We start from the raw sequence: 27,936 nt of genomic DNA, 5'->3' as shown, positions 1-27,936 counted from the left end.
GTTTTGTTGGCTCTTTTCACAAATTTTGTTACTTACATGTTTAATATTTATGCAAGTATACGCTTTAAATATTTAAAACTTAAAAAAAACACTTATGATAACAATAATGTACATGATTATCTCCCCCTTACGCAGTTTTGTAACTGAGAGCATAATATACTTTGTACAAAACAGAAGTTGTCTTTCATTATGAACAAGTGTATATATATTTTCAATGTAAATTCTTCCTAAACACAAAACAGTAATAGGTATTTTGTCTATTAAAAAATGCAAACTTTCAATTTTAGTATACGAATGGTTGTAGTATCTGCTAATTTTATAATAGATTTTCTTGTTTTAATTTTGTAAACTACAACCAGTTTGTTATTGGTAAAGGATTTATATGATAAGCTGAGGTGAAATTTGAGCGCTTATATTTTGAAGGAGTGCATAGAATCAGCACTCTGCGGCATAATTAGGAAACAAAATATAAAAATATGTTCTTCTTTCTACAGGAATACCATCGTCGGACCACATGGTTGGGTTATCGTTGGGCTTATTTTTGGCCAACATTGGGTCAATGTTGACATACGTTGGGCCAACGTTGGCCCAACTAATGTTCGCCTCCTTTGGGCCAACGTTTGCTCTCTTTGCACTTACAACGTTGGGCCAACAGTGGGTACCGTACGTTGGCCCAACGTAAATGACTCCGTTGAACCAACGTTGGCCCAACGTAGGAATGCTGTTTGGGGCTGTGGTACAATATTTGTTCATGAACAACTGATATTTAACTGCAAGGAGAAAGTAATATTTAAACGATTATTTTTTCAAGAAATTTGATAAATAAGCACCTGTATATCGCATTGTTTTTTCTATGTACCTAGAATCTTATAAGGCGATCTGAAAAAATGCAACTTATTGCGTTCCGTAAACAGGACAAACTCGAACAGGCTATGTTTGTTATGGACCTAGATTATTGATGAATTGTCCACTCCTGTCGCGTGAAATTAAGTCACTAATAGATAATACACGGGACTTAACCGAAGTTTCCCCTCTTAGTCAATAAATCAATTAAACTGATCTGGACACCTTCAAACCATTATAACGGTATTTTATATGACGCATATTGATCTCTCAATGGCTTTAAATATCCACACATTATGTTTATTTACATAGAAAGATCTACGTGTATTCATGCATTTCTTTGACATTGGCTAATCTGTGTAAATTCCACAATACCACTTGCGTGAGGTTTCTTAAATGGAGGCTAGAATTCTTTCATAAATCTTTGATTGGTTGGATTATTTACACGAAAACCAGTAAGTTGCAATTTTTAGCTGAATCTGAAAAGATTAAGTAGAATCGAACAGAATATTGTTATTTAATAGTTACATGTATAACAAAACATTATTCAGCAAAATATGATAGAACAACTACAGTAACAAATAGACTAAGATGCTGGGAGTGTACTTAATTTTCATCAATCTAACATGAAGTAAAATGCGGTATCCTTACAATTTCCGTGAATCACAACATAAATATGAATACCAAGTTTCCTACATGTATATAGTTCTAAAATTCTAAAAATAAATAACATATACATGTATCATTTGCATACAGCATAGATCATAGAGAAAGCATGGAAGTCTTACATAGTGTGAAATGACATTTTATATCGCTAAATGTTTCTTTACCTTGTAACAGAACTGAGCGGAATAAACGATTTTATAGTTCAGTCTTTTATACCGATATCATTGTGCGCCTTGGCCATCGCGATACTGAAATTGATCAGCCCGTTGAGATCGTTTTACGTGGTACAAGGACCAGATTTCGAAGATTGGATTTTATAACTTGTGAATGTTTTAGTGCAAACTATTCATCATTGCCATATCAAAGCAATACATAACCATTTAAAAGGACAATACTCAGATTAAATTTCTTTCAATATCAGACATGCGTTCCTATTTATGAACGGGTTATACAGTTTTAAATGATCGATCATTTGATAAAAACCCTTTACTACTGAATAATAATTAAAAAAAAACAATAGAGATATATCTCAACGAGTAACTGCATTTTCAATGTTTAAATCTGTTTTTACTTATGACAACTTGATCGTACATGTACTATGAATGTCTTCTAGGATATAAACCTACATCTACATGTATACTCTATCGTTTTTTTTGTATCCTATTAAAGATCGTGTTTCATGATTAATTTAATTTCTTTAGTCTTTTATTTCAAGGCACATTTTTCTGAGCAAAAAAAAAAACATTGTCGGTTAAAGCGACAAGACGCCATGTTCTTATAATTGGTTTTAGATAAAAGACAAAATGAAAAGATACAAAACAGGAGTGTAACTGTGTAACCACAGGTATGTGAAGCCAGATATCAGTCTAATTTAAAAAAAAAAAAAGACTAAGTAGCGGATCAAAGGGTTCCGGGGTTGGAACCGCCCTTTTTGGAGAATTTTATTAAATTCGTGCAAATTTGGGCAAAAATGAGCTCATAGCTTGGACCATCTCCTATTTCCTGTCTCACTTTTCAAAATTTCTGGATCTGTTCCTGAGACCTTTTATTAAAGATCAAGAGCTTGTTTAACGATGCTACATTGTACCTTAAGATTAAGACGCGTCTTTGGGTTGTCCCAACTCATATCTTTGTCTCGAGTCTATTTATCAAAACCGTTTCAATATAAGATAACCCATTTAAGGCACTTCAGTATTACGAATTGTTGACTTAGCATTGTCTTTACTTAAGATAAGTTACAGAAAAAAGCAGGACATCGCAAGTCGTTAACAAATGTGGCTTCTGAGACGCTTTCAATATAACTATACTTTATTTTGCTCTGTTGTGCCCTTTATTCTTATTTGGTTATGGTAAATAGTACGACGTCATGTGTATGAAAGTTTACAAATGGTCATGAAGTAGTTACAATTAAAGATTGCTTTGCATGAAAGAACATACATTGTATATGGGATCCCTCTCCATTCCCAATTTATGAAAACACCCCACAAATACAGTGTACTTACTACATGTACAAAGGATTTTAATGAAATTCTGTAAAGTTGTTTGAGAGAAGTCGTTTTGACTATAAAATTGCATAGCTCCCATAAACTTGACTAGCCGTTATAATATGTAAAATTATTTTATTACGGTTCCCCAATCCATGATGATATTAACCAAATTCATTACGTGCACAGTTTAAACAGCTTCTGCGAGTCTTTATGGGCGCTTGCGTATTTTTATATGGTTTAATTACAATATATAGGTTAGAAATCGTTCACTTCAGTGAAAAAGAAGTGCATAAATTTATTCGGATTTAAACATAAATGTTGATCACCTTTATAAGGATAATTTAAAAGCAGACACATGTTAACAAGTGTAGTAAACACTAAATGTCTAGTTCTGTTTACTTCGCAACACCGTAGCCATTGTTTATTTTTTGTGCGCATAAAAAATAAGCTGTAACGAGTGAATAGGCGATCGAAACATACACTTCTACATATTGACACCACTGTTACGTGAACGCATGATCTTCAGGCTGTATCGTAATTGTATCTCGTTCAATACTTGACACAGCTATAACATAACTTTAAAACGTTAGATAACACTTCTCAGCGGAAGAAATATGATTTTAGAAGCAACCATTTGAATTTTAAAGGGGGTGTATTGATTTTTTTTATAATTTCAGTTTTTGTCCTAATATATCGTAGCTTTTCGTCTCCCATTTTTATATTTTATAGTTAAAAGATGCCCATGCAATATCCTGGATTTTAAGTAAACTTTCATGTCCTTCCTTTTGTATCTTATCTGCTTTCAACCCCCATATGCAGCAAGTAGTTTCTCCCCAAGAGAACGTTCAATCATTTTTAGTGATAAAACACTCGCCGAACGTTTCAACGACTTCTAAAATACGACATAGAAATCTGTCTGTGCTAAATACACATTAATTGTTTGCTGATCAGCTGTAAATAAAGTTTTTTTTCAAAATTATTCACTACATTTGTATTTCATGTTCTACTTATTGATAATCTGCACCTCTTTTAGACCAGTAGTGGTGTTAACGAAGAAGTCAACTTAATAGCTACTTCTGTTTAAATTGATATCCTTCAAAATAGTTGAGGAGTGACTTTAAGCAAGTCTGTTTTCTTATAATGTGATTAATTTCAGTGGCGACGGCGGAGGGCGACAGTATGGACTACACGACGAGGATAAAAGACATGGCAGACACAATTATCAACTGTCTACATGTCGGCGACGTTTTAGACAATATGGTTTCTTACTGCGCATTAACTCTCGACGACAGGGCTTTTGTCGATTCACAACCGACACTTACCCGAAAGAATCGTATGTTTCTTGAAGTTATTCTGAGCAGGGGAGATATGGCTTGTGAAGTTTTTATTGATTTGCTTCGGGAAAACCGCCATTACCAGAAACTAGTGGAGAAAATTGACAGACAAGCTCATGCGTATGACGAGGTAGATGGTGCTTCTGTCTTCATGGATTCTGGTAAGATATATTCCACTGAAGTGATACTATCCATCGATTAACTGTGTCAGAACTATTCTAACATCTTCTAAATGCATTCTATTTAAATCTTTCTACTTATTTATCTTCCGAACTTTCCTTTCGAAATACTCTCAGCTTGTATTTATGGTTCCGCAGACACCCTATATTAATAGCCCTTTCCGAATGTCGGCTACATAACTTTGTACCTGATCATCGAAGAGTAATGAAAATGTATGCACGTTAACAACTTTTAATGGTGTTTTGGAATTAGTGAGGTGTAGTTATAGCCAGCCTATAAAAAAGCTTTATCTGATTCGCAGGGAAGTTAATTTCTAAAGCTCAGACGATTAGAACGTGTGCCAGATGGTTTTGCGTAGGTAACGCGATTTCCACTTAAATGTAGTTTTATGGTTAAAACAAGGCTTCCCTGCAGACGAAAGACTTGATACTTGGTATCATGTATCTGTAGGCTTACAAACTTGTGAATGTGTGGTCGTATAGGGAAGTGTGTCGCGATCAGCGCCGAAACCTTTAGATTGAGTAATCTTACCCTCTAAGCGTAATTGCTATCCTGATTCAGTAATCCTCCAAAGGTATAAATAGAGTTATAGAGGTGAGGTATTGTGTATGACAGAGGTGAGGTATTGTATATGACAGAGGTGAGGTACTGAGTATAATGAATGCGAGGTATTGAGTATGGTAGAGGTGAGGTATTGTGTATGACAGAGTAGAGGTATCGAGTATTACAGAGTTGAGTTATTGAGCATAACAGGGGTAAGGTATTGATTTTAAGTATGAAAGAAGCGGGGATTTGGTATTAGTAGGACAGAGACGATGTACTGGTATTGTATATGACAAAATTAAGGTATTGGGTATGACAGAGGTGAGGTATTGCCCAAGGCAGAGGCGAGGTATAGAATATGAGAGAGGTAAGGTGTATAACATGACAGAAGGTATGTATTGAGTATGATGGTAGTGATGAGTTAGTATTACAGAGATGAGGTATTGAATATGACAGAGGGTAGATATTGAGTATGACATAGGGTAGATATTGATTATGACAGATGTAAGGTATTGAGTGCGACTGAGGTGAGATATTGGTATTGAGTAAGACAGGTGCGAGGTATTGTGTATGACAGTGGTGAGGTATTGTGTATCATAGAGGTGAGGTATTGTGTAAGATAGAGGTGAGGTATTGTATATGACAGAGTTGAGATATTGTGTATGAAAGAGGTGAGGTATTGAGTATGACAGAGCTGTAAAAGTTTTGATAGTAGCAAACTTACGACTGCAATATTCCAGTAATCTAATGAAATTGGTTGGACATGATGCCATCCAGAGGAACGTAATTCCAAACAGACCCTGCACAGGAGAATGCGCAATAGCAAATTTAAGGCGGTTTAAAAAAATAATACACACCATGTCCATTTTTCTATCTTTTTGTTGTTTTTATTCTGATGTCGCAAACTACATTGTACTTCAAAATTCGTGTTAATGCTATCTAGTAATCTTATTTCAGACTGTACAACAAACGGTATGGTCCCAGAATTTAAAGTAAAGTTGCAGAAAAACTACAAGAAAATAACCAGTGTGAAATTTCAACACATGTTCGACTTTCTACTTGCAAAAGATGTCCTTAGTTTTACTGACTACGAAGAAATCAGTGCCCAAGCAACTTTGAGCGACCAAAACAGGAAACTGATTGACCTCTTAATGGTAAAGGATGAGCATGCATACAAGCAATTCCTTGAGACATTACGCTTGGGGGACAAATGTCTTGGGGTTGTAGAAGAGATCGAATCAACGATTGTAACTGAAAAAGAACAGAAATTGCTTGCCAGAAGTCTTTCAGGTATGATTGAATTATGTCCCTTTTAACGATACTAGATATTTAAATAAAAAAAATATATATATTCCTTTTGTGCACACCCCAGTCTTTTCTTTTACCTGCAGTCGGGACTACTCGGCAATTTCCGGTGCTCTCAAATGTTTACGAGAAGCCCGTGGGTAACTTCCAAATTGTTTAGGTAGGGGTGTGCCAAATATTGAAAAGCAAACTGATATTTAAAGATTACCTGATCCATAATTACATAAACACCTGGAGTGGACATCAAGCAATTTGTAATTTAATACAAATAAATGTTTGCTGAGTTAGTCAAAGCTGCATTTGTTTTTTCTTATCTTTATTGATAATTAATTGTCTTGCTACATTACATATTATTTATACAATTATATAATAAAGAGAGAGCACCAAGACCTACAATTCCATAGAAGGCTTATGAACCATTATGGAAATTATATAGTTAATGATAAATGATATTGTCAAATTTATATATCTTAACCAGAAAACCCTACCCATATTTTGGCACACCCCCGTACTGTAATATTATAGGAATTTACCATCTAAGAACGAGAAGGCTGTATTGTTTCACTTGGTCATTGATACGTTTAGTGATTTACTACTATGTTTTATTTTACGAAACTGCTTTCTTCATTTGTAATTAGTTTCAAACAAAACTTTCGGCATTCGAACATATAAAAAAGGTCTTCCCGAAATCTATTGACGGATAGTTTAATAGGCATAATAATGTATGTACACATGTGCACAGCAGTAATTACAATACTCATGTATCATGTGTACAACTATAATAAATTGAACCCATACATATTTAATATAATATTTTCAATTTAGGTACACATGTGTACATCAGTAGTTAATACAATGTACGTATGTATGTGTAGAGCAGTTGGCGTATACAGTAACGTGTACATGTGCATAGCAGAAGTTAAAAAAATTTATATATGCAATAGAAGTTAATGACGTACACTTATGTGCAGCAGTAATTTGTAAATAACGTATACATGTGTACAGCATTTGTACTAATATAGATATACATGTTTCCAATAAAATTTTGTTTTCATATCTTTTCATATCGTAGACGAGAAGGGTCAGAACTTTTCCAAATTGTCCTGTAAACTTGATGCACTTTCGGCAGAAAATCAGATGCTAAGAACACAAGTGGAAAAACTAAAGGATCCCATACCTGCTAGCGTCAGAGGTAAATATATCTGATATTTTAATTTAATTTACTTTAGTTTTTTTTATACTTTATCAAATCTGTTAACATGTTAAATAAAATTTATGACCAAGCAAGCAAGAAAAAAAAAAGAACTCATTTCAGTGTAAAGAATGTGTTCACCTTCGATCTCATCTTACATAAATAAATATTGTTTCTATGCACAAACTTCTATCTTGCTTTTTGAGATCGTAGTGAATATATATGAAATAGGAGATGTCGTATGATTGCCACTAAGACAGTCATCCTTCAGAAGGGTCTTCATGTTCAACATATTATAATTTTCTCAATATACTTGTATTATTCTTGGATTTCTTGAATTTAGCACATTCTACAACTTTATAAGTATATACTTTGATCCAAACAACAAAGAACTCACAAAGAATAATTCTGACTAACATATAGTGAACCTTATACAAACTGTATTTGAGAATCATTTATATTGTTATTTAGGAATCAATTTAACTTTATTGGTTTCAGAGCATTTCAAAGCCTGTATCAAAGATTGGGAAATAGAAGAAGAACGATATTTTGTTACCAGGGCAACAAAGCACGTGCTTCAATTGGTAGAAACGGTTAACTGTGTGGTTGTTACCGGGAGTTCGGGAAATGGGAAATCCGCGCTCATTCATCATGTGGCATTACAGATGCAAAAAGAAAGAAAATTCGAGATAATACCGTTTGTAGTTGATTTATCCGATATCATTAGATATTGTGATCCTAAGAAGAAGCAAGTTTTTATTATTGATGATATATGCGGCAAGGTTACAGTAAATGTCCAGACCGTGGATTGGTGGTACACTCATCTCAATCAAGTAGAAAAATTACTATCGAAAGGACACATGAAACTTTTAGCATCGTGTCGTCTGCAAATTTATAACGATCCGAAGTTTAGGCGATTAAAGCAATTTTTCACAAATGAATGCAATTTGCTTTCACCAAAGTTCTCGGTTTTACCAGAAGAAAGACTGCTTATTGCTGAGAAATACTTCCCAAAAAGTCTTTGTAATTCTATCAGAGATCTGATGGAAATGTATGACTTTTTCCCCCTGTTGTGTAAATTGTATCACAGACGACCCTATATTGATGCAAGGATGTTTTTTTCAAAACCAATTGACGGCATACGAGAGGACTTGATAGAAATCCAACAGAAAGACAAAATGCAATATTGTGCTATTATTATGGTAATTTTGTTTAGTAACAAATTTAAATTTGAATGGCTGAAGCCGAACTCGAGATCTCAAGAAACTTCCTCAGCTATCATTGATGTTTCTAGGGAGTGTTGTGTTGACCTTAGAACTCAGTCCTCGCGAAAAGAGTTCAAAGACCATTTAGATTCATTATTAAAGACTTATATCAAGAAATCCGAGAACAGCTATCGAATGATACATGACAAGATTTACGATATCGGGGCAGTCGTTTGTGGACAGCACTTGTCAGAATGCTTTATAAATCATGCTGATAGTACATTTGTTGGCGATCGCTTCCGGTTTGAGTCAGTAGTGTCTGATTCCTTAGAAGATGAAACAATGTCAGACGATTCATCCAGCGACATTTCTAATGATGATGCACCGAAATGCCTTTCAGAAGAAAATATTATCTTTTTAGCTGTTGATGAAGAAGAACAGTATTTCAACAGATTAATTGAGGACTTGCGAAAGGGAATTACATACAGCGCCTTTCATAACAAGCAGTTACACTATCAGCTATATCGATCAAAATTCATAGCATATTGTGAATCAAGACAAAACCTTATAGAACAACTACTCAGACAAATTGAAAAGGAGGGTCAACAGCTCTCAGAACGGTATTACAAGGAAGATGATTTTAGGAACATAAGATTGCCATTGATAGAGTCGGCGTTTGAAGGGCATTCAGATATTGTCGCTATGTTACTAGATTTCAAATGTGAAATTAACTTATGCGATAAATACAGGAGATCTGCACTTTATGTTGCTGCAGCGTTGGGTTATCTTCCTGTGGCGCAACTGTTATTGAATAGAGGCGCAGATACTACATTGTGCAATTGGATGGGACAGTCTGCTTTATATTCGTCTTGTGAAGCAGGTCATCTTGATATCGTCAGTTTACTACTCAAGTCCAAATTTGATACGTCTAAGACAGATGTAGCCGGGCGGACACCTTTGTTTATCTCATGCCATCAGGGACACTCTAAAATCGTAAAATTGCTCTTACAAAAGACGACTGATGGGTTTGTACGTGATAAAGCCGGGCGGTCTCCATTCTTTATCGCTTGTAAAAATGGACATGTTGGTATTGTGAAATTGCTATTCAAAAAAGATTTCAACTTGCAGGAATGTTCCACGAATGGATTTTCTCCATTACACATCGCATGTCAGCAGGGTCATCATATTATTGTGCAATTGTTGATAGAACACAAATTCGACATTCACTTGTGTGAAAACAACAGGCGCACTGCAATGCACCTTGCATGTGAAGGCGGACATGCCGCAGTTGTAAGAATTTTACTCCAGAATGGAGGATCCGTATCGAAAAGAGATATGAATGGTAGATCCCCTCTTTATACGGCATGCGAAGGGGGACATGCTTCTGTCGTGAGGCTGCTTCTAGAAAATAATGCAGACATTACTCTATGTGATACGCATGGGAGGTTACCATTATATGCTGCAGCTGGATGGAGTCACACGGAGGTCGTAGACTTGTTGCTAAGAAACAGCGATGGCTGTGACTTGACTAAAAGTGATGAAGCGGGATTTAACGCTTTGCATGTTGCATGTTACACTGGACACGTCGCCTCTGTTATGTTAATGTTGAAACACGAGTTCCCCGTGTCAAAATGTGACATATCAGGCCAAACACCACTTATTCTTGCTTGTAAATCAGGTCACACTGAAATTGTCAAAATTCTTTTGAACGGATCAGCGGACATCTTACAGTGTGACAATAACGGCCGTTCACCGCTGCATGTCGCTGCTCGGGAAGGCCATCTGAACACCGTAAGTCTTTTACTAGAACATGATGCCGATCCGTATGCTACTGATAGTGAAGGAACAACTCCATGGCAAATGGCCTGGAAAGGAAGACATATTGATATTGTGAAATTGCTTACTGCTGATGACCCCAAAGTAATGAAAGACCTGCTCTAAATTTCTTCTACTACAATATTACATCAAATGAACAAAATTTAGTAACCAGTGCCAAAGTATAATATCCACTGCATGTGTTCAATGTAGACGATCGTCCACCATACATTATTAGGTTGTTGTAATACAATGGAAATAAAATAATTATGTATTTTTATCTATTAATGTTTGCAAAAAATATTTTAACAATCGCCTGTCGATAAATGCATATGAATAGTTTACTAGTATGTGCCGAAGTATACCACGAAACATAAAAAGTGGTAAAATCATCAAATTTAAATTTTCAAGAATAAAATCATCAAATTCATTTGTTAGTACTTAATGACGAAGATAAAAAAAAGTAGAAAAATCATCATTTATTCAATGTAACGCGACTAGGTTTGCTCTGATTTCTATAATACGGAAAATCTAATTATTTTGAGATATATACTAATGACGAAAGACGTAAAAGTTATAGGAAAAGTTTGTCCTTTGCCGCACGACCAGCAAACTTGTACATGCATTTCACACAAATGGTACAAATGTACGTACAACATGTAAACAAAAACAACTAAGAAATAATCAGTGCGGCCCAGTATCATATTTTTGGCCCTGTGCAGAAGGAGACCAAATAGTGTTAAGAACCCTACCCGGTGTCTAGGGCGCTCTGCTCACAGAGCAACTGGGTTGAGTGCCCCTGGTGGTGGATTGGGGTACCCATAGCATGCTACATGCTGGGGTCGTCAGACTATAATACAGAAAACCTGACGGCAATCATAGTGGTGCAATGTGTTGGGAAAGGTGCCACGTTCCTCGCACGTTAAAGAACCTTGCTGTGGTATTCTATAGGAGTAGGAACCTTTGTGCTCCGCAACAGGAGGCTAAACTGTCCGACACTACCCACCTTTCCCTTTTTCCAGTGGCTATCAAAATTTGATGACCCCATTATCCTTGTGCCCATACCAATTTTCATTTCATCCTCATTTCATAATAATTTTGTCATCCCGTTTCATGTTCATCGCCTGAATATAGGTTACAGACCACCAATTCAACCAATGAGCATTTGGAACGTACGCAAAAATAGTCCTACGCAGAAATTACCCCTGTTCCTCATAGTGCTGTGAAAAAAGTTCTCATCTTTTTTAAAAAATTTAAACAGTTTCTGAAAGGAAAAACATTTCTGTACATTTTATAGGTGCATTTTGCTTCTTGTGATGTGAAGCCTAATCTCCATAATGATTTTTAAATATACCCCTATCTTGTGAAAACACTGGGATTTCCCATGCTATTTATAGACCCTTCACTTCCGGTGACCAGTACTGCACTGCAAGTCTGCTAACCCCACATGCCATTCTGAGGATTGTGAGCTGACATATGTAGAATCATGCTGATATATAGTCCTCTGCAGGTTAAAGTTAAGGTCAAGTCCAGAGAAGCCATTGAATATTGTGAAATTAGCATAGAAGCCTATGGGAAGTGGAATTAGTGGTTTTTAGCCTATAGCCGAAATATTGCTGCTTAGGCATTATACCCCAACAATCAATTAATCAATCAATCATATTTTTGTCGTCGTTGCTTATAGTAACCACATAATTCCAGACAGTAACTGCTTATGGATTTTAGAGGACGTTATCAAAAGACTTGACTTTTAATCAATTTTGTTTAATATAAGGAAAATTTGCCTCAAATAATCAACATTCAAATAGGAACATACTATCCACCTAACTGCAGATCTGTATCTTTGAACTGTAGAGGCCATCTCCATAACGAACATGATTACACCGATCATTAAATTTTATCTCACTACCTGCTTTTTACATGTAGAAGAAGTATATTAATTGAATACATAAATACCAATAATATATTGCAAATTAAAATCTTTGATTCGGTAATTATTGCATATGTCCCCAAAACACTCGAGAAATCACACCATATATTCTCCTAACTCTGCCTCGAGTCAGTCATAGACATCAGTCAAAAAGAAAACGTCATAAGGAAGCTTAACACCAAACTCCATTAACCTCTTTAGAACATGTTAAAATTCCTCCAGATAACTTCATAAGCTTTTGAAACCGAATTATTTCACCTCAGAAATAGGATCATCAGATGATATGATCTACGACCGCAAACACAAACACACACAAAAAAACAAAAAACGAAACGAAACAAAAAAAAAAAAAAAAAAAAAAAAAAAAAAAATCAATTGGCTGTTACAACATTTGCGTTTCAAAGTGACGTAACAAAGTATCATCTATATTCGTATTCCAAAATTTGGAAGATTGGTTCCCATCGTCATTCTTCCGTGAACTTCGAGCTTTTACCGTGCATACCCTTGATTTCATTGGCAAAACAACCGTGATCATAGATGACAATGTCTGCTTCTGCTTAATAAAACGTAAGGAACATGGAATGCGGTAAAGTGTAAACATTTTGTTACTTGCCGAAAATCAAGGTATTCTACTGGGCAAATATTACCTAAAATCTGATGGAACCATGTTAGATTTTTGATTTGTATTTGTTTTTGTTTCTCCAAATTATATTGTATATATTATTATTGTGAAATAATGCCCTTTATGGTTTCTTGATTAGAATACTTATGGTCTTCTTTTATATCACAGACGATTAAATTTTTATTATTTAAACCACGCAGTCGTTAACAATTAAACTCTTATAGCTAGTTAGAAAAAACATAGTTCAATGTCTTGTACTCCTTGCATGTTATGTTACCGTTGATATAGCGAACTACAGTGTTATGAAGATACCGTGCTTAGAGAGCAAAGTGCATCGGAACAGAGTGAAGTGAAGCAAACTGCCATAAATCTTCTATCTTCAAAAGGGTCACAACAACTTTAACTACACAAATCGCCTCCACGCCGAGGTGAATCAATGTTCTTAAGTGCTAAGGATATTGGAAAAGGATGGTTTTGTTTTATATACTTACGCATTATCTTTTTTGGACATGCATTTACTGCGATGATCATACATAGTCCTTGCTTGCTTGCGTTAATTTTTTCCACTCCTTTAACCATGCTCTCGACTGCAAGTACACCGTAAGCATAATAAAGTAAGATCAAATAGTGGCTACATTATATATTGGCCATAGGTAAGTTGCAAATGGTCATGGAAGTTTACTCTGTTTGTAAATGAAAACTGGCTTTGTGATCGATATGGTGTATACGTCTGCACCATGAGAACCGATTTGTTAACTGTCATATTTTTCTTTTTCTCTTTCGTCTAGCCCTGACCTAACATTTTATGAGCAACTCGGCGGATATTTAAATTCAACTTTTTGTTCTGCTTGCATGTTTCTACCGATGCAACTTGGAATGCTGTTAGTTATTTGTAGAGATTTTGTTTGTACGTGTTATTAAGATTATTTAATGTTCTTTGTTGTGTGTGTCTATTTCTCCTGTCTAGTCTTTATCCTTAGAATATATTCTATTGATTATAGCTCGAATTTTGTTCCCTTAATTACCCTTTCATGGAACATGATGTGTACCGTTTGAAACTTTATTATAGGGTATACCATAAAGACTGGGGAGTTCGTCAGGTCATTGTCATTTTATCGAACCCTATCCCATGAATATTATAATTGTATGCAGTGTAAATATAATTTGGGTAACTGCAAAGAACTACATCACTGAATAACTTTCTTGAAAAGATGAACAACACAAGACTGACATGTTATTCGTTTAATTCTGATTTCGCTATTGTGGCGACACAGGTGATAAATCATTTTTTCTTACTTAAGGTACAACTGAAGCCAGCAAAATTCTAAATCTTTCTACGTGCATGTCCTAGGAAGTCATGTCCTTAATCAGCTGTTCATTTAGGATATTGCAATGAATATTGGTCTAGAAAGACATCATATTACTGAAGTCACTTATTGGTTTCCTAAGTAAATAGAGGGTTTGATTTATTGTTTATATACTAGTATAATTGATGACAAACCAGTGGCACATTCTCACTTTTCAAATTAACTCCTTGATTTCGTTATTGATCGTGAAGATTATAAATTTATTAATAAAAAAAAATGCATGCCACGATTTCAATCTAATGAGAAACAATTTTTAGTTTTCCTCACACAAAATGATACGAGACAGTTAAGCTGGACAGTCAGAATTAATAATTTTTTCCAACTCGTTTAGGAAGTTGATATCGAACAGCAATCAAAATATCTTTCAACGTATGCCCTATATAAAGCCACACTCACTCAATCCAATCATTGAGATCCAAGAACAACTGACGAATAAGGTGAATCCAAAGTGTCCAAGTTTTCATATTGATACTTTGTTTCCCCGAATTGTTGTATTGGTTCCTTGCTACACCTCAAGCTAAATCAGTCAATCTTTACGAAATACAACTGTACTTTAAAAAAAATACTGGAAAAGACCCGCGCAATTTAATTTCATTAATACACTTCTGCGCAAAGTAAACTTTGTTGACGGAAGAATAGTGTTATCAATAAGACAATGTTCTAAACGTTCGTTACACAATTTTTATTTTTTTTTCTTTAAAAAATGTACTGTGTCATCATTAAAATGATCATTGAAAATGATTTCGGTTTCTGTCAACTGCTAAAGCGTCTTAAATGAAACATATGTATTCCATTATTCTTAATCCTTGGTCCTGTTGGTTATCCCTGTGTAAATATTCAAACATACATGTACAACTATTAAAGTGAACATTCCACAAACTATCTTACAAGTAAAGTATTCTTTCTACATGAATACCCAAATTAATTTATTGTCTCAATATTTGCAGCAGGATCCCACACATGTTGCATTATTTTATACTTAAAAGGTATGACATTACTTTTCCAATGACAGAATGCATTGTGTGATTAAATCACCTTATCTTAAACGATTGGACAATTCCCCCTTTTTGTATCTATTCTAGTCTTTAACAGACTTAAGCGATAAAAGCGTTGCTTCCTATTTTGATGAAGTATGAGTCCTCACATCCGTTGTTTGTCAAAGTTCAATATCTATAAACCCTGTCCCGGCGATACAACAATCGCTGTTTTAGTGCTGCACGTAACTTTAATCATCTTATTTTGTTTCGTTTTTCGTCATAATCACGTCAACAGCGACACTGCCACTGCGTGTAACACTTACAAGAGTACAACCTTATACAGTGAAATGTGTCATAACCAACACTGAAAATACTGGAAAAGACCAGAACCATTTCATTACACCTAATAGATTAGAGTATTACATGTATATGTCATAAGCTATGTCTATGATTATTTAGACAGTCAGTAGATTCTGTTGGAGGATTATGCGTCAGCCGAATCTCCCCCCAACAGATCTACTGGCTGTCTATGTAATCATAAACAGTTTTTGGAGCTAATTACATTTTTCGAAATTTTTTTGAAATATTTCGGTGGGTATTCAGTAAAATCTTTTTTGTCTTGGTGTCCAGGTCAAATTATTGAAATGTATACACTGTCCGGTGGCGTGATTGAACTGTCTCGTAATTCTTAGCTTGCTTCGTTTCATTCATAGCTATATTAGTCACAACGTCATTGTCAAATCATTAAATAATATACTCATTCTGATTCTGCAACTATTGTTTTCAATGATAGATGAATGTTCCTTTTATGTTCATTTGCATATTGTTCATTCAAATATTTTCATCAATAAAAGATGAATTTTCTATGTATCATCTTCATTTGCATATTTCTGCTTCGGTTTTTTGGACGAACGGTTTTATCCAATCACGAGCGGTCAACAAAACTGGAAATCGCTTATGAGTTCAACCACGTACCGTATAACCTTTCAAAATCTCTTTAGAGTTTTCTATCGTTCGATTTGGACAGGTGTTATATTTACCTCTTATCTGACTTTACCTGAGTTACATCCACTTATCTGACTTTACCCAAGTTATATCCACTTATCTGACTTTACCTGAGTTATATCTACTTATGTCACATTACCTGAGTTATATCCACTTATCTGACCTAAGCTGAGTTATATCCACTTATCTGTCTTTACCCGAGTTATATCCACTTATCTGACTACCTTAGTTTTATCTACTAATGTGACATTACCTGGGTTATATTCACTTATCTGACTCTACCTGAGTTATATCCACTTATCTCACGTTACCCGGGTTATATCTACTTATCTGACTTTACCTGAGTTATATCCACTTAACTGACTTTACCTGAGTTATATCTACTTATGTCACATTACCTGAGTTATATCCACTTATCTGACCTTAGCTGAGTTATATCCACTTATCTGACGTTACCCGAGTTATATCCACTTATCTGACATTACCTGAGTTATATCCACTTATATGACTTTACCTGAGTTATATCCACTTATCTGACTACCTTAGTTATATCTACTTGTGTGACATTACCTGAGTTATATCCACTTATCTGACTTTACCTGAGTTAAATCCACTTATCTAACTTTCCCCGAGTTATATCCACTTATCTGACTCTATCTGAGTTATATCTACTTATCTGACTTTACCTGAGTTACATCCACTTATCTGACATTACCGGAGTTATATCCACTTATCTGACTTTACCTGAGTTACATCTGCTTATCTGACTTTACCAGAGGTATATTCACTTATCTGACGTTACCCGAGTTATATCTACTTATCTGACATTACCTGAGTTATATCAACATATCTGACTACCTGCGTTATATCCACTTATCTGACTTTACCTGAGTTATATCTACTTATCTGACTTTACATGAGTTATATCTACGTTTTTACCGAAATTTGCAGTATCATAAAACCTCTGAAACATCATTGCATGTACATGTATTGGCCATGGTAGATCTTTTCGGTGCCTGATAATTTTTTTTATTTGGACATTTTTGCTTTTTATTACTCCTAGTTTTAATTTTTCAATACTTGATCTTCCTCTGTACTTTTGATGGGAGGTTTCTCCTTCAGACACGTGTACAGCACAACGAAAATGGAATAAGATTTGCATTTTGTAAATAACGCAAATTTCAAGGATAAAAAAAAAACGAAATTCGAAATTCACTTTATCAAGTAAAAGGGTTTTAATTTGTTTATTATAACGTTAATTGTTCTATCAGGCGTGAACTTTTATACAAGTTATTGTACTTGTAAGCTTTTACTCCGCCGACGGAGCAGAACATACTTAATACCCTCCCGAAGCACCTGATGTCACTTTTATTTTTTGTGGGAGTTCATATTGCTATTGCCTTGGTTTTTGTGTTACGTCAGGTGTTTTTCTTATCTTCAATTTTTATACTTATTTTTTCGGTTCGCTACGTTGTGTTAGTAGTTCATCTTTGTTTCCTGTTTCGACGTTCTGGTCATATATTTGAATTTTGACGCATCTGAATTGTACCATTAATGTTCACGCTTCGGTATTTTTTGCCGATATTTTACCATACTTTACCACGCACCAAACCACGACTTTTCATGTAAATACATGTTAGAACAGTACACCGGAGGAACTCCACTGACCTTGAATTTTATTGTGCACATGCTTGGTAAAAATTTTCGCATCCATGACAGCGAGTAATGTGTTAGGTAATAACACCGTAATCAAAGAAATGAAATCAAACCCAAACTATTTTCAGGAAAAGTTTAATCGTTCCCAGAATCGTTTAAATATCAACGAAAAATCGTAAGAAAAACTTTCGTTAAGGTGTTTCATCAAACTTGGTCTTATAATCATTTGAAAAGTACTTTTACTCGGACGTCGTTGAAAATAACGGTTTTCAGCATAAACAAATAACAATAGTGCGAATTATAAGTTCAATTTCTAGAGAAAAAAATGTCTTAAAGCTTAATTCTTGGTAAACCAGAAAACTATTGTTACGTCTCCAAATTGTTTCATTTTTTCTTTGTTTGCGTAAGAATAATGTTTTCTAATGGTTGGTAACAAAGACCAAACAGATAATTAGAAACAATAAATCTATATTGTGATGTATGCGATTTGAATCTCAGGTTTAATTATCAATAAAAGTTTTTCATTGAAACGTCGTCCCTACATCCGTGAATAATTACCTTCATGGGATTGTACTCCCTAAAGTGTGGTTTGTTCTAATTAGGTAAACACGAAGGAACAAGAAACAAATATGACGTTCTATATGAAGTTCTCTGATTGGTCAATGTTCAACAAATTTTCAAGTCAAAGAACCCAATTTGACTTCAACGTTTTTTAATTGTAAAGAAGTAACTTTCGGTAGAAAAAATGCTCAAAATAAATTGAGAAAAATGACGCCTGATAATGGAAACAGAATTGTTTTTTTTATTTCAAATATTTATTGGTAAATAAGTTTGTTAAAGTGATAGCGTTTTGTTTCACAGATCAGTAAACACATCTACAACACACTTTTTATAATCCTTATTAGAAAGTGAAAACTTAAAACGACCCCCCCACCGAAGGAAAAGTAGCTGACGCAGTGGCGGATCCAGAGTTTTAGGTAAGGGAGAAATTCTTGACAGGATCATCGGTGAGGATCACGAAGTGATTCGAATTTGTTAGGGGGGTTAGATTATCTATGCTTTTATTTAATTAGTAAAAATGGCTTATTTGGTATTTTCTGTTTATTATTAGCAAAATGTACACTTCTGGGGTTCTTTTGATGATTCTTGTCGATTTTCGTAGTCAGAATTTATCAAAAAATGAGAAAAATGGGATTTTCGATTTTTCGGTCAAAGTCACATAAATTCGACTTTTCAAGTTATTGCTCAACTAAAACGCCTTAAATTTGGTATCACTCGATACATAATTTAATTTTCTACAGAAATAAACTGCGAAAGACTACTTTTCAAGAAAGGATTTTTTAAAAATGTTGAAAGTATTACCCCTATCCCTAGAAAACTGGTCTCGGTATCAAACAGTTGTCACAAAAATCTTGGCTTTTTTACCCAATGGGTTACAAATATAGGCTTATTTTGAAAAAGAATCCAAGAATATTCTTTGGCGACAAATTGATTTGGTAATGGGAGGTATAAAGGTACCTAAAATCACCATGAAGTTGATGAGTGGGATGGGGGTGCACAGTGGACTCTCCCAGCCCATTTACTATAGTAACTCCTGAAATTCATTTTTCTATCATCAACACCACTTTCAGTTACTTATATTTTGTGCTGTATTACTTATGTATATTTTTGACATCGAAATAATAACCAGCAATGCATTGAATTTGTAGAAAATAAGAAAAAAATATTATACGACTGTCATTCTTAAAAAAAAATCATATCTTTGTCAGCCCTAATAGTCACATTTTTTAAATTTTTTTTTGTAATTAGTCTAATGACATAGATCAACTTTCATTGAAATCTGCAAAATAAGAAGAAATATATGTCATATGCCCGAAGCTAAACTTTATTTTGTCTACAATTTCTGGCATATTTTTTCAAGTAAGGCAGAATGAAATTAGAGTTAACCAAAAGCAAACCTTATTGTTCGGGAATCATAAGTGCTGATAGTTTCATAGTGTCGATCACAGATTTATTTGTTACTCCGAATTACGATGTAAATAATGTTTGCATAAAATTTAACAAATTATTCTTATTTTTTAGAGCTACATGCTGTAACCAAAAACAGAAACGACAACCCAATTTCTCATCAGTTGGAACAAAAAAATAATTCAACATCGAAATCACACAAGCTGAAGCCTTAAAATGTTTTTAAGAAAATGTCAAAGCATGCGCAAATCATGAAAGTTGTACATGACTGTATAAAGACATTAGCTGACCAATCTATAGTCGTAAACGTTAAATATTCAATGTTGAGTACTTTAACCCAGCCAATTTTTTTGCGCCTGTCCGAATTTTTTAGCCTCTGTATGTATTGATTCTTTTTCACTTTCAGTTTACTTTCATGTTTTTGGAGTAAACAGGGGCAGGTATTCCGATGTACCTTAATATAATGTTGTTTTGGTGTCAGCTGCAGCCTGTGGTGTGAGGGTTTCCCGCTTCGTTAATTGAAGCCAAATGAGGGACTTGGGTTAACATTTTTCCTGTTTGGGGTTGCTATCTCTGACATATTCACAGATTCCATTCCCGATACGTATTTGATTTGGGTGAATTCCATAATCATTCATTTGCATTTTTGAACTATTACAGTTCTCAAAAAAATTACGGAGAAATGCATATTATCGCTATTGATGGCTGTTCTGGTAAAATTGTTTACCAGTATTCTGAATTGTAGGTTAAGTAAATTGTTTTAGGAATCATTATTGATTAAAGAAAACAAATGTGGTTTTCGGAAAATTTACTCAATGGTAGACACCATATTCATTTGGCACTCTCTTTTTTTTTGAAGTTTTGCAGTATTGTCAACGGTTTCCGTAATTGTTTCTATTTCAACTATTGGAATTATACTGAGCCATCAAACATGCAAAAGTTAACTGTTTCAAAAAAAACAAATGTGTATATCTATAAAATTCTTTTTTTTATCAAAAAGATATGATTCTTATATGGTTTGAAATTTGCCTTGTAATATTTTCTCAGAAAAAAAGTGTGATCTATGTTGTTGTAAGAAAAAATTTGCAAGTGTGAGAACTTTATTTAATAAAGTTTAAAAAGACATAAGCAAAATAAGTTGAAAGTTAATGTCCTATTAAACGATTTAGAAGTTTCAATATCTGCTCTGATACTTGATACTTTGTGAAATCTAAAATAAATTTGTTCTTGATTTATGCACCAATTAATTTACAACAAAAATATGATGTGAATCAAGATATCACACATCTTCATTTCAGAGAACACAGAAGCACGATTTGATCTTAATGTTTAATCTATAATTACACTGATGAAAGACAATGCAAAATATTATTTTTTTTCTTGAATTGTTTGAGCGAAAAATTAAGTTTTAAATATTTAACAGGATAAATCGTTAAAAAATAGGGTATGTAAGTCTCGACATGTGACTCCGTGATTTCATGAGAGTGGGTACTAGTCTACCATTCAAATGCTTGGAAATTTATTACCTACAGAACGATGAGTTCAATATTAATAGCACAACATCATTTCGTGTAAAAGTATCGAAAAAAAATGATAAATATATTTTTCTACATAATAAATGTGTAAACTAAAAGCGTGAAGTAGAAAGTTTTGCATCGTAAAGTGCAGCGTTTTTAGATCGGTTTTCGGATTTCAAAACGTTCTCCATCGGGAATTCGGTAAATTAAATGAAAATGAAATTAGAACCAGACTTACTAGGAGCGGATCCAGGATTTGAGTTTAGGGGGCGCGTTAATTGAATTAAATGCCATGAAAAGCAAGGCAAAAATATTATGGGGACGGGGTGAAACTTGTGATTTTTTTTCCTTATCGGTTTTTTTTGGGGGGGTGGGGGGTGGGGGGCGTACGCCCGGCACGCCAGCCCTTGGATCGGCGCCTGCTTACAGACCCTATAATGAAGTACCATTGAAAACAGGGTAAATCAAAACGTAAATTCGTGGACTACACATACGATGACATATAAACTGACATGGACAAACAAGAAGAAAAACACAAGCTATAAATACACAATGACAAGCAGCAATCGAAAGGCGGGATTAAACTCAAGTGCACCGGAAGTATGAGCATTTCCTGCTTTTTGCATGACAAATCCATGTAGCAAATGAAGGTTATGTCAGGTAAAGAGGAAGATAATTTAAGAGAAATTTAGTTCATTAGTCAGTTTGGAAACAGACACACCATAACGATCAACTAGACATTGTAAAGACCGTAGAGTTTTCGAAGCAATAACTTTAATTCTTTTACAAAAATACAATAAAGAATGGAATATGGTTGAAATAGAGTAAAATCTAGGCAAAAAAGTACTAAAAATGTTAAAGAACAAACATTATAAATGTATATCTAAATAAGGAGTAGAAATATCTGTCATTACAATCTGCAAATCCGCATGATCAATTAGCAGTCATATCAATTATGGAAGACCACTTGAAATAAAAAAATGTAAAATTTCTCTACAAAACAGGTATTCTTTTATTTAAGAAAAACAACACACACAGTACTTGAATAAAACTTTTCATACAACAAAAATATAACACAAGTGAATGACATTGCCATTGGCAGGCATGTTTCAACGCAAACCGAACAATAAATACAAGTAATGAATTGCATTCTAAATTTGTCCTTTTCTTTGTGTTTCGGTAAAAAGTTCAAACATTGAATTGAAATAGAGATGACGTGCACATTCAGTGTCGTTATGAGTAAATACAAGAATCTAAATACTAATTGTCATGTTCTGTATTCATTCTCGGAGTGATTCTGTATTTTGTTATTCTAAATATTTATTATCACGCTGTAGTACAAAGGCAAAGCATTTATCGTGACTACGTTTGTAGTTCAATGTCATAAGATTCGAAGAAGATATATGAAAATAAAATGCATGGTATGTTGGCCAGTAGATATGAAAATACCACAGATATCTGGACCCCCCTCCCCTGAAAAAAACAAAACAAAACAAACCCATGTTAAGGCTTTTTAGAAACTTTTCTACAACTCAAATTTTGAACAGACGTTTGAATTTCAAAATTAAAGAAAAAACAACTCAAGGATTAGTGCACAAGCCTAGTTTCAGATTTCTTTTGATGGAATCAATGATTACCTACTTGTACTCGTCACTGTCTCTCAACGATTAATACGCATACTATGTAATGCTATAATATTGATTTTAAGCAAAATACATCTTCGTTTAAAATAACACCTAAACTGTTTTCAATATTTTATGTAATATTCAAGTATTCAAATGAAAACAAAAAAAAACCCAGAAAACTTTGTAATTGGTATCCTATATATGTAAAGGTAGAGGTATAAGCAAGCAATACTTGACGTTTGTAAATTGTACTCATGGTCGATTAGAAATTTTACGGCCGCCATCACATTTTGATTGTCCAGTATGACACTAGTATCTTTTCTAATATTCCACGTCTTAACTGATTGACCACAAACCAAACTTTACACTTACTAACCGCCATTGTATAGCTCCTTTGATATAAATCTTAAGGAGCCTGTCGAAAGAATTGTCATATTTTTCACAACGGTAAACACTTATGAATCACACTACCATCATGTGAGACGTTGAAACTACACAGATATGCATTTCCTATCCTCTAAAGTCAGTTTTGTTCCATGATTTATTGCTATGTTATATCAAGTTCAAGATCAAATATTCGGCAATTTTTACATATATGATATATATATATATGCCATCTTTACTGGTATTGTTGTCGATATTTTGAAATTGTTCCTTAATTGTTTTCTAAAAATATACACAGATTTATTTAAGATTATCCCTATATGATCGCCTTAATCATAACATTGACATACAGAAATGTATCTTATACAGATTTTTGTAATTTTGAATTAACATGAGCTTCAAGAATATTTCAGTGTACTTTCAACAATTGGGCTGTATAACATTTTGTATGAAATAAAAGATTCCGATTGCAAGTTACAAAATTATACTTGGTAAATTCATTACAATAATAATAAACTAACATCCGACCGCACACAACTGTCGGCAATCATAAAAAAATCAAGAAAATCACTACTTTTGGGGTATTTTTTATTTTAAATAGAGCAAACTCACTACTCTACGGACATTTTTGTTGAACTCTTCTTATTTCAGGTTCTTTGTTGTGTGTGTGTGTTTTCCATGTCTGGTCTTTGTCCCTGGATTACATTCTTTTGATTTCCGCTAGAATCTTGGTTCCCTTGATTACGCCTTCAAAAGAAAAAGTTTTCAGGATGTACATATGTCCGAAAAAACTTCAAAATTTACAATTCTCAGCAGTATTTACAAAATGACGTAAAAATATGGCACCATTCTGACATCATTAAAATGAACTTGTGCCACAAATTATATTAAAATATTTTACTATGTTATGAACAACTTCTATGTTATGAACAACTTCTATGTTATTACAAAAAAAGTTAATATTTTTAAGCAATATTCATAGCTTAATGCCCTTACACATTTGTAGAGCACTCATTCCGAGTTGCTAATTTACTCATCATGTTACTTTGTTTGTTAATTCTGGTTATTTTATGTTCTTTATTGTCTGTGTCTGTTTTCCATGTCCGGTCTTTGTCCCTGAATTACATTCTTTTATATCTGCTAGAATCTTGGTTCCATTGATTACTCAAAAGAAAAACCTACAACATCAAATCTACAATTTTTAGTTAAATTTTTGCCAAGCAAACAGGATCAGGATTGTATTAACGGCAATATTTTGAAAACAATTCTTGAAAGTGCATTAACACAACGAATTTTGTCTTTTAACTATAAATGGTGTTAATGTACAACTTATATATCTCAAATGATGAATCTTGGAAAATAAATAAAAACATCAAAATATAAATCACTATCCTCCATACAAAAAACTCAAAACAAATCAAAAACAAATCAAAACACTAAAGAAACAGAAAAAAAACTGAGAAATACAAACAAACAAAATCGAGATTTCAAGTTTTTATTCAAAGTTGTTTTAAAAATGGAATAAAGATAAGATTATAAATAGGCATAAATTTTTTATGACTGAAACTTTTATTTTTATTATTATTGCCTGGGAAATTTACTCCAGGTCAGGTACCTTTTTATAAGAGTTTCAAATTAAAAACATTGAGGCCCATGTGCAAGACATGAATAAAAATTTCCCATCCATCTGTGATTTACATTTGTTTTATTTGCCGTAATAGTTTATGCATCGGCTCCATTGATTTTAATTTGCAATAAGGAAGCTGATGATTTTAGGCAATTAAAATTTATAAAACTTTTCCAAATTCATTTGTATTCATCGAACATTAAAGGATATTATGAACTTTCATAAAAAATATGGGTAATTTATAATTTAATTTGATTACACTTACAAGCGTCAATAAATTTATAATGTAGCCACATGAAAAAGTGGTATCAAGACTATTAACCAACAAAATAATACATTCTGTGGTATTTTAATACTGAATTGATAAACTACATGTTATTCATCTGCTTATTAGTTCGAATCAGATATTTGACTAATATCTTGGATACATCGATCTGACGACAATACTGAGATTACACGTCACAATCAGCCTTCGTTTACATTGGACGATCTTACCCACGAGGAGTGTGTGCACCGTAGGAGGAGGGAAAGTATGTTAAAAACAACAGATTGATGGATATTCGTCAAAGGACCAGGACAAGATAAGGAATCAACACGATAACTTGGGAAATACCAGGCAAGGAACTGTTCACATAAGGTATGGGTGTCAAAAGATAAAAGACTAAAATTCATTTCCAGATTTTTTAAAAAGTAAAACGCTCTTTCTAATGATTTTCATTTGAATTTAAGTTAAAATATTCTTTTTCTGGGTGTAAAAGATTATATTCTTGGTTATAATTTTATTTAACACATCGGTTATTTGTTAGAAATGATGAAAAGTCTGCTAAATGTTCAAATTTGTCCTGTATTGCATATTAAAGGATAACATGCTTACTGCAATCCAATTTTAGAAATAATTTATAATACTTTGAAGAAGATTACAAAACTATTGATATAATTTGTTGTAATTAAAGTATGATCCTTTTCATATTCTTATGTAGAAGAACCGTTTCTGTTGCAAGACTTTAAACTATATATTTGTCCAATAATAGCTTTCTGCTAAGCAATGTCAAAAGTTTATGACACTATTGGGATGAACAAACTTCAACTTTTTGAGACGAGATGTATTGACGAACTGGTTTGGCGCAGTTCTGTGATCCAACAATTATTGTAAATAATAAAAGAAATTTGTGATGTTTTGCATTCTTGTGTAAAAACCTAACAAATATGCATGAGCAATCAGTAAATTATAAATTAAATGAATTGAATAATCAGTGAATTAAAAAAAAAAACATCATAATAGTATGTGCTAAAAACAAACGTATTTTCTAAACTTTCATTTATTCGTTTTTTATATGTGGTGGTGTATGCAAAAAAAAAAAAAAATGAAATGGCAATACTTCACGACCTTTTTAGCAGGGTAAGTCCATAACGACAAAGTTAACATCCGGAGTGCCCTGATATCTTTTGATAAAAGCTTTATCATCGATGATAATTTTTGTGAAAGGTAATTCAATACTTTGTTGTCGGCATGAAATAAGTAGTAAATGCTTAATATAAATTAGTTAAGGCCATGCTTATACCTTTTGCAATATACTAAATGCTTTTGAGTAACAACTTGGTTTACTCTCAAGTGTAAGCTAAACTATATGGTTTACATGAAATAGTACTAAAAATAAGTGGTTCAGAATTAGATAACAAATCACTAGAGATTGTCTCAAAATATCAACAACTTTAGAACTTTCGAAAACAGCAGTTGTTTAGCAATAATTAACTCATAGTTTTTGTAATGCTTTGAATTATAGATATTGGCATTTACTGAGTCATAATTGGCCTAACGTATGCTTGTAGTAGACACGCTATATGGAGTGTCATTTACTGCGATCTGGCATCGTATCTGGTTGTAATTACTTCACATTGAAAAGTTTATAGTCGAATAATGTAGCTGTTAATTAGAACTTCTGCCTTAAAGAAACGAGTTGTTATTACGATTTTACCAGATTTCCCATTTTAAGAGTTATATTTGATACAATTTTAACGACATTTTAACATCCTTAGCAAGTATTTCAAATACTGCTGAATATCCCTCTTGATATTAACATGAAAATTGTTTAATCGAATTGTAGGAAAAGTAACACATGGTTTTAACGATAACTGATTTTCTATTGACCAAGAAAAAACATATTCAAACAGTATAAAAAAAAAAATGCACAAAAATCTTAAAAATTATTTTGCGGTTTGAAGTGTTCAAATGCATCGGTAGGGTAAGCTTATTTTTTACATTAGCTTGATTGATTGATTGTTGGGGTTTAACGACCGAGTAGCAATATTTCAGCTATATTCAGGCGATGAACATGAAAGGGATGATAAAATTAACATGAAATGATGATAATGAAATGAAAAAAGGGATGGGACACAAGGATAATATGGGTCGATAAATTTTGATTGCCACAAGATAAAAGGGAGGGATGGGTAAGGTAGGGCAATTTAGCCTCCTGTGGAGGAGCGCAAAGGTTCCTACTCCTATCGAATACCACAGCAAGGTTCCTTGACGTGCGAGGAATGTGGCATCTTTCCCAACACGATACACCACTATGGTTTGCGATCAGGTTTTCCGTATTATAGCCTGACAACCCTAGCATGTAAAACGCCAGGGATACCCCATTCCACCTCATAGGGCACACATCCCAGTGGCTCTGTGGTCAGAGC

At 33.7% G+C, this 27,936-nt stretch overlaps 1 protein-coding gene and 1 long non-coding RNA gene across 4 annotated transcripts in view; both read left to right on the top strand.

Moving 5' to 3' along the window:
• Window positions 1-1,081: 1,081 nt before the first annotated feature.
• Window positions 1,082-11,000, top strand: LOC148611346 (uncharacterized). 3 transcript variants are annotated; one of them, XM_088591801.1, is made up of 6 exons: window positions 1,082-1,298; window positions 2,301-2,353; window positions 4,153-4,491; window positions 6,011-6,343; window positions 7,431-7,550; window positions 8,049-11,000. In XM_088591801.1, exons 3-6 carry the CDS (start codon window positions 4,176-4,178, stop codon window positions 10,694-10,696), a joined length of 3,417 nt encoding a protein of 1,138 aa, XP_088447927.1. In that variant the 5' UTR covers window positions 1,082-1,298; window positions 2,301-2,353; window positions 4,153-4,175; the 3' UTR covers window positions 10,697-11,000. The 3 variants fall into 3 exon arrangements, with proteins under 3 accessions (XP_088447927.1, XP_088447926.1, XP_088447925.1); XM_088591800.1 differs by having other exon boundaries at window positions 2,225-2,353; XM_088591799.1 differs by lacking the exon at window positions 2,301-2,353.
• A 14,656-nt stretch (window positions 11,001-25,656) lies between these two features.
• The window catches only part of LOC148611344 (uncharacterized), a 28,163-nt gene continuing 25,883 nt past the window's right edge, over window positions 25,657-27,936 (top strand). Inside the window, exon 1 of the long non-coding RNA XR_015924111.1 lies at window positions 25,657-25,885. This is a non-coding gene — a long non-coding RNA (uncharacterized LOC148611344). The remainder of the gene's footprint in view (window positions 25,886-27,936) is intronic.

Source organism: Perna viridis, chromosome 7 (assembly GCF_037379345.1).
Source record: "Perna viridis isolate PV_CMFRI_1.1 ecotype Kerala chromosome 7, ASM3737934v1, whole genome shotgun sequence".
Classification (NCBI taxonomy): domain Eukaryota; kingdom Metazoa; phylum Mollusca; class Bivalvia; order Mytilida; family Mytilidae; genus Perna; species Perna viridis.
Note: the sequence above shows the minus strand (reverse complement) of the source record. Positions and strands in the feature narration are given on the sequence as shown.